The following is a 14,319-nucleotide window of genomic DNA, read 5'->3' as shown; positions in this document are numbered from 1 at the left end:
ATTATATTATATAAATATATCCAACTGTTTTAGAATTGTAGACAGTTACATTCCTACTTGCTGACTTTCTCAAGAACGTAATCGCTAATGCTATTCCCGAAATCTCAATCACGTGATATTAGCGATTACTTTATAACTTCTATAATTTCGAGTAAAAATAGTTAGCTAATATCAACTATGGAAAAAGATTCAAATAGTACCTCAGTTTGTTGTTCTTTTCTCACCTTCCTATTTCCCAGGGGTTTAGAGTGATAAAGACAGTACATGTCCCGATGTTATCCAAAAATATTGAATTAAAGCGATTTACCATGAGAAGTGCATCCATGTCAAGACAATCAGACGAGACCTTCATGCTGAGTTCCTCAGGTGTGTTCCATTCATGTCCCTTACAGACACAATCGCCCCCCTAGTTTGTACCCATGAGTGCACCCCTAGAAATTGAAACAAAACTTCATAAAAGAAGAAAGACACCACATTTCCAGAAATCTCCCTGTCTCTTTCAATTTTATTTCTCAGAAGAATTTAGTACATTGTATATTTTTTGCACAACCTAAGTATCCTTTTTTATACCCATCAGCATAGGTAAAATAAAAAAAGTATCACAAGGATTTTTCTGTATATCTAGCGTGATAATTTTCTAATATAAGAGAACTAAAAACAAGAAATAAATCTAGAAGATGCGATATTCTTTTGCTCCCATATTTCATTGATCTGATATTCTTATTTGAGAAAGATCTCCTGCCCTTGTTGTTTCACACCAGCACATACTTGCCTTGTAACAAATCCTGCCATGTAATTCACATAAGTATAGTAAGCAATATTTATCATTCCTTAACAGAAAGTTTCAAGAGAAGAAAGAGCCAACCCACACCATTTCCTCAGGAAAACCATACAATCAATATACCGAGCAGTGATTCGTTCCATGACCATGTCAAGAAAAATGATCATTTGTTAAAGTCGAGCTTGCTTCCGGTGTGTGACCAGCCTGATTTTACTGAATGCCTGGATGCTTCGAGAAAGAGAACTTTATCCAGATCCTATGCTTTTCGTATTAGAAAGGTACCTCTTTTATATATTTATTTATTTGTTTGCTTCTAATTTTCAGTTGTGATTTAGAGCCCTCATTTTGTTGATATTATTTTTTGGATGGGAATAAAGCTTTAATATAGGCTGAAAAATTCATTGTTTTAGTTTACAATAATTGCCTATCATAAACTGGGTTTTGTTTTGTCTTGATTGTGCTGAAGCTGTTCTGAGTTTTCACTGTGGAAATAAACATAGCAAACTCTGTTCTGTCCTATTTCAGACTTGTATATTCCAGTCTCACTCAATGAGTGTTAAGGCAAAATAGTGTTCTAAGAGAACAAAAGCACACTGTTTGGATTTACATTATTGTAACAAATCAAGTATTAATCTTCGATGAATACTTTTATAAGAATTTGTAGAAGGCAAAATCGGATGATCCCGATCGGAATCGGCCGATTCAGGTCGGGATCTGACAAGACCGATCCGATTTTGGACCGATTTACTCGGTTTCCGAGCTTTGGAGGAAAAAACGGGTTGAACAGTGTAGAATCGGCCGATTCTTCCGATAGCCGACGAGACGGGCTCGTACGGCGTAGAGGCGGGAGCGCGGAAATCAAATCCTGTCGTTTCTTTCTCCTGGCAAGAAGGAAAAGAGAGAGGGAAGGCGGAGTGGGCCCCGTGCTCTGTGGCAGAGGAGGAGAGAGAGAAGGGAAAAGGAAGAAAGGGGGTCTGTGGGGCCCGTCGGCAGAGAAAGAAAGAGAGAAAGGGCTCATGGACCCGAAATTTTAACTCAATGGAGTTTATTCTCCATTTTCAATTCCATTCAAAGATCAAAGGGTGAGATTGCTTCAGGACGTGTGCTAGATTTAATCCAAAGGTTCAAAAAAATTCAGAATTTCAATATGGACTCATCTAATTCAAAATCAAAGGTTGAGATGACTTCAAGATCCGTGCTATAATGGAGATCCAAGGGTTAAGACAAATCCAGAATTAAAATGGGGTTTCCAACTAAATTGGTTTGAAAAGAACATTTTCGTTATAATATTCATATATGCATATAAATATCTAATTTTGCTATATAATTTATTATTAACGAGATTTGTAACTTTTATAATTTTTATTAGTACGAGAGATTCGTATTTTTATTCTCCTAATTAGAACTCAATATATTTATTTGTTTTCACGAATTGAATTAATTTGGTTCATTTCTTTCTTAAGTTTCACCATGGTAACAAATTTTCGATTTACTAGTTTATCGAATAGTTATAATTTATTTATATTTTGAAATTTTAGATTTGTTTTAAATCAGTTAGATGAATCCAAACGATCGTTAATCTAATTAAAATTTTTATTTAAGCGTAATGATCAATTTAAAGCGTAATGTCAGGGTTTAGTGGGCAGTATAATCAGCCATCATATGCATATGGATAGGAAGATGTTAACAATCATTCATTTAGGTCTACAATGTCTTCTTTTTTTGGTTTGGGGGCAACAATACCCTTCTTTCTATCATAATACAGACGATGATAAAGTGATCCAACCAGCACGACATAATTTCTGGGAGTGAAAGAGTGTGTTTTTAGTTGTATTGCTTGTATTATATTGTATTAGTGAATTATTTGATTGTAATAATTTTTTTATCAATTTTTTCCTTTTTTTAGTATAAAACAAGATTCTGACAAAAAAGTCCGATTTTCCGATCCGATTCGACCGATTCCGACCGATTTTCCGATCCGGGATCAGGATCGGACAGTGCCAATCCTGATTCCGAATTGTCCATATTCACTAACATAACAAATCTTTTAAATTTCTTCATCCAAGCACATATTTTATTTGTTGCAGTTACTGAAGTAAACAAGAATAGGTTAATGATCTTGAGGCTAGGCTTATCCAACATTTTCTTATTGTTTTAAATTTCCTTGAACAAATATATCTCCTATTCTCTTGAAGGATGGTAATCCAAAGAAAAGTGTTTTTGGACATGACGGAACAAATAGTTAAATGCAGACTGTGACCATTGATTGGGCCATCCTGCATTAAAAAATTCCAAGAATCCTTATAGGGGTGTAAGTTGTGCGAAAATGAAGATAGATGCAAGTTATGTGTGTCCCAATCATTATCCGGCGTGGTCTTCCAGCTGTATATTATTTTCTCGTGGCTTATAAGTTGTCTTCTTATGTTGTTTTGCAGTTGCGTAACATACAATACAGTGATGTTGATCGATGGGCAAAAAAATCAATTGGAGATGCTTTATCGTCCCTCCCAATCTTGCCTCCACATTCTAAATTTGTTCAGCGATGGAATCAATTTTTTTTTATATCATGCCTTGTAGCAATTTTTATTGACCCCTTTTTTTTCTTTCTACTCTCTGTCGAGAAGGTGCATATTTCTCTTTCACCCCTTCTTTTTTTTTATTATGATTAAAGGAAAGTGAAACAAATACTGAAATATTATATATCACACTGTTCTTTTCCGTTTAATTAAGTAAAAAAGTGAGGTGATCATGAATTGTGCTGACTTGTTCGTACACTTTTTTCTCATTCAGACAAATAAATGTATGGTGCTAAATCGGTCTGTTGGAATAGCGATTGCGGTAGTCAGGAGCATCACTGATATTATTTATCTTCTACACATGCTTGTTCAGGTGTGTTCAAATTTTGTTTACAAAAACTCAAAAAAATTGAAGTAATCCAAGTGAAATGTAGTGAATCCCTATTTAGGTACTTACATGTATAACATTACCATTCTTTTTTTCAGTTTAAGCTAGCATATGTTGCTTCTGATTGGACAGCTGCTTTTGGAGGTCAGCTAGTTGAAGAACATGTGAAAAATGCACTTCATTATCTGTGCGGATATTTTATTTTTGATCTCTTTCTTGTTCTTCCACTTCCTCAGGTAAGTTATATATAATCATATGAATAAGCATTCACGATTGTTGTTTTTTCACTTTATTCGAGCTTGTATATATATATTATTTATTGTTCCTCACCAATTTTTCATGGATTACGAAATTATCTTTTGTCATTCTCCATTGCTGGTAAAAGGCTAAAAGACCATAATAAGACTATACAGACTAATAAATTTCTTATCAATGTTATACTTGCTTACATTTTGTTGCCATATATATATATATATATATAGGGTCCGGCTAATTTGCTGCTTGCAGCATTTTAGCCGGAGGTGCTGCCGGGTTTTTTTTTATTTTGTGATGTCCAAACAACAAATCCAAACAGTTAGATATTTAATCTATATTATAATCTATTTGGAGACCAAATTTCACATTTTTTTGGAATTTTTTTACTATTTATTAAGCTGGTTTGAAAACCGCTGATTTCAATAAATTTCTGCAGCATTGAAATCAGCAGTTTTCAAACCAGCTTAATAAATAGTAAAAAAATTCCAAAAAATGTAAAATTTGGTCTCCAAGTAGATTATAGTATAGATTAAACACCTAACAGTTTGGATTTGTTGTTTGGACATCACAAAATAAAAAAAAGGCTGGCAGCACCGCCGGCTAAAATGCTGCCGGCAGCAAATTAGCCACTGCCTATATATATATATATATATATAGAGGAGGGTTCAAATGCACCCAAATGCACCCTATCATTTTTCTCCGTTTTCAAAGTCTGAATAGTAAATCCGAACCGTTAGATGCGATCTATATATTAAGATGTGCTTGGAGACCAAATTTTACATTTTTTGGAATTTTTTTACTATTTATTAAGCCACTCGGACTTTGAAAACGGAGAAAAAAGATTTGAAAGATAGGGTGCATTTGGGTGTACAAAAATTTGGGTGCATTTGAACCCTCCATATATATAATATGCTTTCGGTAGCATATGAGCCGAAGTGCTACCGGTCCAAATTTGAAATTTCAAAATCCAAAAAGTCGATCTGAACCGTTCATCTTGTTCTCCATATTAATATGTGCTTGGAGACCAAATTTTACATTTTTATGAATTTTTTTACTATTTATTAAGCCACTTTGAAAATTGTTGATCCAACAGTAGCACTGTTTTGTTAAGCCACCGTTGGATCAGTGATTTTCAAAGTGACTTAATATATAGTAAAAAAATTCAGAAAAATATAAAATTTGGTCTCCAAGCACATATTAATATGGAGAACAAGATGAACGGTTCAGATCGACTTTTTGAATTTTGAAATTTGAAATTTGGACCGGTAGCACTTCGGCCGAAGTGCTACCAAAAGCATATTAGTCAATCTCTCTCTCTCTCTATATATATATATATATATATATATATGACGAGGAATCCAATTACACCTTTTTTTGGTGACACCGAATTACACTCTCCATTTATAAAGTTTTCAAAGTTCAAATAGTTGATCTAAACCGTTCAACATAATGGATATATTAAAATGTGCTTGTAGATCAAATTTTATATTTTTTTGATTTTTTTACTATTTATTAAGTATTTAAAAAAATTGCTATATTCAAACCATTGAATTTTTGTACCCATCTTGATAAATAGTAAAAAAAAATTCAAAAAATGTAATATTTGATCTGTAAGCACATTTTAATATATCCATCATGTTGAATGGTTTAGATCAACTGTTTGGACTTCAAAAATGTAGGGTGTGATCCAGTGTCACCAAAAAAAGGTGTAAGTGGATTACCAAATTATCTTTTGTCATTCTCCATTGCTGGTAAAAGGCTAAAAGCCCATAGTAAGACAACACAGACTAATAAATTTCTTATCAATGTTATACTTGCTTATGTTTTGTTGCCATATGTATATATATATTCCACAAAGGTGATGAATTTGGTGGTCATCCCAAAGTATATTGCGCCTGAAAACTATGATAAATATACGTTGAATACCATAGTCTGGCTCCAATTTCTCCAGTACATCCCCAGAATGTTCAGATTCCTGCCACTGCCTGGTGGACAATCTGCTAGTGGCATCATATTTGAGTCAGCTTGGACCAATTTTGCAGTTAACGTTCTCATGTTTGTGCTAGCCGGTCATGTTGTTGGTTCTGTCTGGTACCTTTTTGGATTTGAGGTTAGTTGTTGGATTTATGTTTAAGCACCAGTCTCTGTAGCCTTATTCATTCAAATAATAAGAAAAAAACTAAAGTAATTTACATGAAAATTTGTGGCCCCATCACATCTGCCTCCCTGTGTGCAAATATGGCGGGCGAACACATCTACAAGCCTTTATACAACCTATGTGGGTAGATATTATATTGCTAAAATTTGTACACAGAGCGGTCTCAACTTTCTCCTTTTTGCATTATAAGAGAAAATATATTTACCTGATAAATATTAATTTCTTATTCCTCACTTTCAGAGGGTTCGTCATTGTCTTCTTGATACTTGTGCCAGCTTCAACAAAACGCTCTGTTCATCCCTGATAAATTGTGGACCTGGGGGAGACTTTGATTTTAGACAACAATGGAGAGACTATGATAACTCTAGTAATTGTTTGCATTCTACTTCGGACCAGTTTTCTTATGGAATTTATCAGCTGGCCATTCCTTTAACTACCGAGCACAGTGTCATTACCCGATACATCTACTCCTTATTTTGGGGATTTCAGGTAGAATACAGCCTCCTGTGTTTTGATCTCTTCTTGTTTATTCGTACTTGCAAATGTAAATAACTTTGTTATTGCTTTCAAATTTTAGCAAATAAGCACATTAGCTGGGAATCAAACACCTAGTTATTTTGTTTGGGAAGTACTTTTTACAATGGCCATTGTTGGTATCGGTCTGCTACTCTTCGCTTTGCTAGTTGGCAACGTGCAGAACATCCTTCAAGCCCCTGAAAGAAGGTTGGCATTTCTTTCATTTTCTGTTTGGCAAAGTTGATCTTCTCCTGCATTCCATTTCTCTGTCTTTTCTAACTATTTTACCTTTTTGAGAGACAATATGGTACGCAGTAATGCGTATGAATATCAAATCATTTTTTTATATTGTTTCAAGTTTTCCGTAATTTGTATACATTGGTAGAATATTCAACATTAATAATTTGGGGTACTTCTGTTTCCAGGAGACTGGAGATGCAACAAAAGCAGGGTGATATGGAGCAGTGGATGCGTAACATGCATCTACCTGATGAATTGAGAGAGTATGTAGATAAGTAATTTGGATATGGTACTTGATGTTACTGATGTGTATGGATGAAAACGGACTAGTGTTGTAATACAGAGTTGATTTACACTTCGGCCTTTATGAATTTGTAGGAGAGTAAGAGAAGCTGAGAGATTGAGCTGGAGAACCACTCGTGGAGTGAATGAAGAAGAGTTGCTGTTGAACTTGCCGGATAACCTTAAAAAAGAGATACACCGCTGGCTTTATATTGGTTTGCTAAATAAGGTATGTAATTTGTGAATGTTAATGTAATATTTTTAATTGTTCTTTGCATGGTACTTGTCCTTCGCTTCTTCATGTTAAGATATTTTGATCACCAAAATTTGGCTTGGGTTTATGTCAGCTGAGCTTCCCTATATAACTATATTGAAATTCCAGAATTACTGCTACGGGCTGTGTTTGTACTTAATGGTATATAACTATATGTTATCTTACCAGGCCTCTGACTGGTAGCCGCGTCTGACTGTACTTGAGAGTCTTTAATTATTTTCCTTTGTTATTCAATCCGCCATAACCCACTGTTTTGCATCATAAATAATGGAAAGATTCGATCTAAATTCTCAGCAGAGAAAAAATGTATGACCAGCCCACAGACCATACTGATGTTGGACTTGATTAGCCTAGAACCAGAATAACTTGTTCAGAACTAAAAGCATTTATAATAACCCTTCTGTGAAATTCACACCTAATAAAGCAGTAACTGCAGGTGGGGGTATTAACTTCGCTAGATGATCAAATATTTTTTGATGCTATAACTGATAAACTAAGACGAAAGCTGTACCCAAAGGGGAGCCACTTAGTTGGCGATGGGGAGCACATAGATAAGTTTGTATTCATAGTGAGGGGTATGTTGGGATGTATTCACAGGAGTGGAGATATTTCCTTGTTGGGAGATGGTGATGTGTTCGGCGAGGAGCTCATCGCCTGGTGCATAGAACAACAGTCTTTAGGCCATTATAAAGGTACCTTTCTAATCTTCTCTCTCTTAGGGGTAAATTTGAAATTTATAAAACAATGTTTTTCTATTTTACAGTGGGAGGTAAGAACAGATACCAGGGATTGCGCTTAATTTCGGAAAAGACTATTAGATCTCTCACAAATGTTGAGGTGTTGGTATTACGAGCAGATGACATAGATCAAGCCATCTCTGTCTCTGGTGTCCTATGCAACCCTGGAGTCCAAATGGCAGTTAGGTAAATTTATCCTAGCATTTTGTTTTTGTTAATATAACAATTCTATTTTTTAAGTTTTACTTATGAGGAAACCTTATAAAATTTTATATGATTAGAATTATCTTATTTTATTTGACTGTAAAGGAAAAAGATCCAAAATTGGAGAGAGAGGGCTGCGAATATTATCCAAGTAGCATGGAGGAATAGAAAGTGGCGCTTGATCAAACAGCAAAACACCAAATAATGCGCCATTCCGCACATTTATCTATATTTCGGTGAAGTTTGTTTTTCCATTGGGTTCAATTTGCAAAGATTGAATCTTACATGACCAGTTGCTATTTTTCTTTTTTTTTGCTTATTTTTATTAAGGTAAATTTCACAAGAGGTCACTCAACTTCATCCTATATATGGTCAATTAACATTAGTTTATCCAATTATGGTCACTTAACATTAGTTTATCCAATTATGGTCATTAACATTAGTTTATCCAATTATGGTCCCCAATGTGGGGCAGTTTGCTATGATTATTATTTTTTTTCAATTTTTTTTGGCCATACCACCCCATTGTGGGGCGATTGGCTATGATTTTTTTTAGAGAATGTTTATGTGTATAGAGTGATTTCGGTCTCACTGCTTCTACGATTTCTATTTTTTCTCTCTTTTTGGATACTCTTATTATTTGATTTTGGTCAATGTTGGTCTCATAGTAAATATGATAGAATTTGAATCCAAAATCCATTAAGAATAAGTAAATAAATAAATATTATTTGAGTTATTTCAAAGCAAAATGTATCACGTACATACAATTTGAATTGTAAAAAACATTGTTTAGGACCTCAAAACTGCAATTGAAGTTTATGAAAATTAACGGTAAGTCAAAAACCTATTATATAAACTTCAAACTTCGATCTAAGTAACTCAGTAAATTGGTTATATAATGAACTTGTAGAATACCAATTTTTATTATGTTTTGAACTTTTTTTTTACTATTTTTAATGATTTATAAAAGATGACATAAAATGGATTAAATTTTTTTTAATATTTTATGAAAGAAAACAAGAGTATATTTTCTTGGTAAATGGGTTCTATACAATATCTAAGGTTCAGCTCTAGTTTCACACATATATATTTTATTTACAAAATCAAAGAATATGAGTATGTTATACTAATTGCACCGCTAATTGCTCAAAAACTGAAATTAAATTATAATTGAAAGTAAATAGATGAGTCTATAGAAATTTGACACGCAGGATGTTAACGAAGTTCGGTAAAACAAAGGCCTACGTCTCTGGGGTTTCGCAATCTCTTGTAGATGCGCATTTCTATTACCCAATATGAAAGGATTACAACTTGTGAACCGTTGAACCCCTTACACACCAAGCGGGAAGTCAAACAGCCAACTCAAAGAGATGAGAACAATGCCTCTTAGTTCAAGCTACTCAAGAGAAACACTCAATAGATCACTCTAATCTAATCTAACTTAAGATTAGTGAAGTCAGTTTGAAGTTGTTTGAGAGATTTTGAAGTTTTAAGTTCTCATAACAATGGAGCAAGCTAAGCACTCAGAAAATTGTTTTTTAGAAGTTTAGGGTCGGTTGAGATGCTTTGGGAAGAAAGCCCAAAGCCCTATTTATAGAGACAACTCAAAAATGAGCTATTTGACCTAAAACGTTATAACGTTTTAGTTCAAAATGCGATTTAGGGTTTCAATTTTCTGACAGCTTAGTAAAACGTTATCAACGATTGTAAAACATTATGTAACGTTTTCTACTGTAAAAACTTGATCAAAAAAGGAATTTATAAAACTCAAATTTAATTAAAACGTTACAACGTTTGTAACTTGAATTTTGAATTTGGTACAACTGTACTTAACGTTATGACATTCCTAAAACGTTACAACGTTTGTAAAACGTTATAACGCTTCAAGTAGATTCTGTATAGATGTGCTTCATTAGTTCTGTCAGTCCTAAAATGTTACAACGTTTTAAGCTGTTTCTGAGTTTGATCAAACTGTTACTTCAGCGTTTCTTCTTACTACTTTCAATTTTTTTATTAATACCCTAAAAAATAATAGAAATAGCAAATATGCCCTCCGCTTTTTTTATATAAAAAAAATACCCTGACTGACCCAAGGGATGGTTGGGGGGGGGGGGGGGGGGGCTCTCAGCTCCAAACTGCCCCCTACTGGAGCGGCCAGGTCCCAATAACAGACTTGCCCCCTTGAGGCGGTCTGCTTAATTTCTATTTTTTTTAGCATCTTTAATAATTTTGTGATATAAATTTTTATATTTTTATGTTATAAATATTTATGGTTTATGTGATAAATTGTTTTCAGTAATTTTGTTATATGTGATAATATTTTTGTTTTAAATAATTTTGATATATATATAGAGAGAGAGTGTGACTAATATGCATCTGGTAGCACTTCGGCCAAAATTCTACCGGTCCAAATTTTAAATTTCAAAATCTAAAAAGTCGATCTGAACTATTAGATGTGATCTCTATATTGAAATGTGCTTGGAGACCAAATTTTATATTTTTCTGAATTTTTTTACAATTTATTAAGCCATTTTGAAAATTGCTGATCCAACAATGACTTAACGAAACAATAAAATCAGAAGCCACCGTTGGATCAGCAATTTTTAATGTAGCTTAATAAATAGTAAAAAAATTTAGAAAAATATAAATTTGGTCTCCAAGCACATTTCAATATAGAGATCACATCTAACGATTCAGATCGACTTTATATTAGCCTATCTCTATATATATATATATAGAGAGAGAGATAGGCTAATATCAAAACGTTTGCACCAACCCCTCCCGTTCAACCAAGTCATTTTCCGATTTACAAAGTCCAAACGACCGATCCGAACCGTTAGATGTTTAATCCATATTGAAATGTGCTTGGAGACCAAATTTTACATTTTTTGGAATTTTTTTGCTATTTATTAAGATGGTTTGAAAATCGCTGTTTTTATTAAAATTCTGCACTACTGGAAAACAGCGATTTCAAATCATCTTAATAAATAGCAAAAAAATTCGAAAAAATGTAAAATTTGGTCTCCAAGCACATTTCAATATGGATTAAACATCTAACGGTTCGGATCGGTCGTTTGGACTTTGCAAATCGGAAAATGACTTGGTTGAACGGGAGGGGTTGGTGCAAACGTTTTGATATTAGCCTATCTCTCTCTCTCTCTCTCTCTCTCTCTCTCTATATATATATATATATATATAGAGTACGGCTAACGCGCTTCCTCTAGCATATGGGCCGAAATGCTTCCGGTGGAAAGTTGAAATTTCAAAATCCAAAAAGTCGATCTGAACCGTTCATCTTCTTCTCCATATTAATATCTGCTTGGAGACCAAATTTTACATTTTTCTGAAATTTTTTACTATTTATTAAGCCATTTTGAAAATCGCTGATCCAACGGTAGCTTCTGATTTTTACTGTTTGGTAAGCCACCGTTAGATCAACAATTTTCAAAGTGGCTTAATAAATAGTAAAAAAATTCAGAAAAATGTAAAATTTGGTCTCCAAGCAGATATTAATATGGAGAAGAAGATGAACGGTTCAGATCGACTTTTTGAATTTTGAAATTTCAAATTTCCACCGGAAGCATTTCGGCCCATATGCTAGAGGAAGCGCGTTAGCCGTACTCTATATATATATATATATATATATGATTTCGCTAATATGCTATGGGTTGCATAGAGGCCTCCCATGCTATGGCTCAATATTCAACTTTTTAAAATCCAAATGGTTGATCCGAACCGTTCATCTTGTTCTCCATATTAATATGTGTTTGGAGACCAAATTTTACATTTTTTGGAAATTTTTTACTATTTTTTTATATTTATTGAATATCGCTGTTTGTTATGGTCCAGATTTGTCTGAAAAATAGCGATTTTAAATAAATCTAAAAAAATAGTAAAAAATTTCCAAAAAATGTAAAATTTGATCTCCAAACACATATTAATATGGAGAACAAGATGAACGGTTCGGATCGACCGTTTGGATTTTGAAAAGTCGAATATTGAGCCGTAGCACGGGAGGCCTTTATGCAACCCATAGCACCGTAGCCAAGTCCTATATATATATATATATATAGGAGATGAGCTATGGTGAGTTGCGAAGTAAAACGCGTTTCTACTTCACGCCGTATTTTCATTTTGGAAGTCCAAACGACCGATCCGTTAGATGTGATCTCCATATTGAAATGTGCTTGGAGACCAAATTTTACATTTTTTGGAATTTTTTTACTATTTATTAAGCAATTTTGAAAACTGTTGTTTTGCTGTGAATAGTAAAAAAACAGTAAAAATTTCTGGACCATCGGATCATCGATTTTCAAAATTGCTTAATAAATAGTAAAAAAATTCTAAAAAATGTAAAATTTGGTCTCCAAGCACATTTAAATATGGAGATCATGTTGAGCAGTTTGGATCGGTCGTTTGGATTTTAAAATGGCAAAATATGAGTGTGAAGTAAAATAGTCACTTTACTTCGTAACTCACCGTAGCCCATCTCATATATATATATATATATGAGGAGGGGTCAAGTTACAACATTTTTTGAGTTACAACAAGTTACAACAAGCATTATTTACATTTTCAAAGTCCAAATCGTCGATCCAAACCGTTAGATGTGATCTCTACAATAAAATGTGCTTAGAGACCAAATTTTACATTTTTTGGAATTTTTTTACTATTTATTAAGGTGGGTACAAAATTCAATGGTAAACAAATTCCAAAAAATGTAAAATTTGGTCTCCAAGCACATTTCAATATGGAGATCACATCTAACGGTTCGGATCAGTCGTTTGGACTTTCAAAATGAAAATATGGCTTGGAGTACAAACACATTTTAATCCATGGCTTACCGTAGTTCATTTCTCTCTCTCTCTCTCTCTCTCTCTCTATATATATATATATATATATATATAGAGTTAGGCTGGGGTGCTATGGATAGCATAGAGGCCTCTATGCTACGGCTCAATATTCGAGTTTTCAAAATCCAAACGGTCGATCCGAACCGCTCATCTTATTCTCCATATTAATATCTGCTTGGAGACCAAATTTTACATTTTTCTGAATTTTTTATTTATTTATTAAGTATTTTACAAAATTGTTGATCCAACGGTGGCTGCACAAAACAGTAAAACCGTTGGATTAGCGATTTTCAAAGTGGCTTAATAAATAGTAAAAAAATTCAGAAAATTATAAAATTTGGTCTCCAAGCAGATATTAATATGGAGAATAAGATGAACGGTTCGGATCGACCGTTTGGATTTTGAAAACTCGAATATTGAGCTGTAACATAGAGGCCTCTATGTTATCCATAGCACCCCAGCCTAACTCTATATATATATATAGAGAGAGAGAGTTAGGCTGGGGTGCTATGGATAGCATAGTGGCCTCCCGTGCTACGGCTCAATATATAGAGTTAGGCTGGGGTGCTATGGATAGCATAGTGGCCTCTATGCTACGGCTCAATATTCGAGTTTCTAAAATCCAAACGGTCAATCCGAACCGTTCATCTTATTCTCCATATTAATATCTGCTTGGAGACCAAATTTTATAATTTTCTGAATTTTTTTACTATTTATTAAGCCACTTTGAAAATCGCTAATCCAACGGTTTTACTGTTTTGTGCAGCCACCGTTGGATCAACAATTTTGTAAAATACTTAATAAATAGTAAAAAAATTCAGAAAAATGTAAAATTTGGTCTCCAAGCAGATATTAATATAGAGAATAAGATGAACGGTTCGGATCGACCGTTTGGATTTTGGAAACTCGAATATTGAGCCGTAGCATAGAGGCCACTATGCTATCCATAGCACCCCTAACTCTATATATATATATTTGCTTTTAAATAATTTTGATATATATGTTTAAAATAATTTTTGATATATGTTATAAATATTTATGGTTTATGTGATAAATTGTTTCAAATAATTTTGATATATGTTATAAATATTTTTTTAAAAAAAATTTAAGCAGAT

The 14,319-nt window shown here is 33.5% G+C and overlaps 1 protein-coding gene across 2 annotated transcripts; it reads left to right on the top strand.

Moving 5' to 3' along the window:
- Nucleotides 1–226: 226 nt before the first annotated feature.
- LOC144560135 (putative cyclic nucleotide-gated ion channel 20, chloroplastic) lies at nucleotides 227–8,755 on the top strand. Of its 2 annotated transcripts, XM_078309294.1 has the most exons (13): nucleotides 227–366; nucleotides 839–1,059; nucleotides 3,217–3,405; nucleotides 3,572–3,670; nucleotides 3,784–3,921; nucleotides 5,799–6,050; nucleotides 6,339–6,587; nucleotides 6,676–6,821; nucleotides 7,040–7,117; nucleotides 7,233–7,365; nucleotides 7,847–8,102; nucleotides 8,174–8,333; nucleotides 8,457–8,755. In XM_078309294.1, exons 1-13 carry the CDS (start codon nucleotides 273–275, stop codon nucleotides 8,554–8,556), a joined length of 2,115 nt encoding a protein of 704 aa, XP_078165420.1. In that variant the 5' UTR covers nucleotides 227–272; the 3' UTR covers nucleotides 8,557–8,755. The 2 variants fall into 2 exon arrangements, with proteins under 2 accessions (XP_078165420.1, XP_078165429.1); XM_078309303.1 differs by lacking the exon at nucleotides 5,799–6,050.
- The last annotated feature ends 5,564 nt before the right edge of the window (nucleotides 8,756–14,319 follow it).

The sequence above is a fragment of the Carex rostrata genome, chromosome 1 (genome assembly GCF_964058835.1).
Source record: "Carex rostrata chromosome 1, lpCarRost1.2, whole genome shotgun sequence".
NCBI lineage: Eukaryota > Viridiplantae > Streptophyta > Magnoliopsida > Poales > Cyperaceae > Carex > Carex rostrata.
Note: the sequence above shows the minus strand (reverse complement) of the source record. Positions and strands in the feature narration are given on the sequence as shown.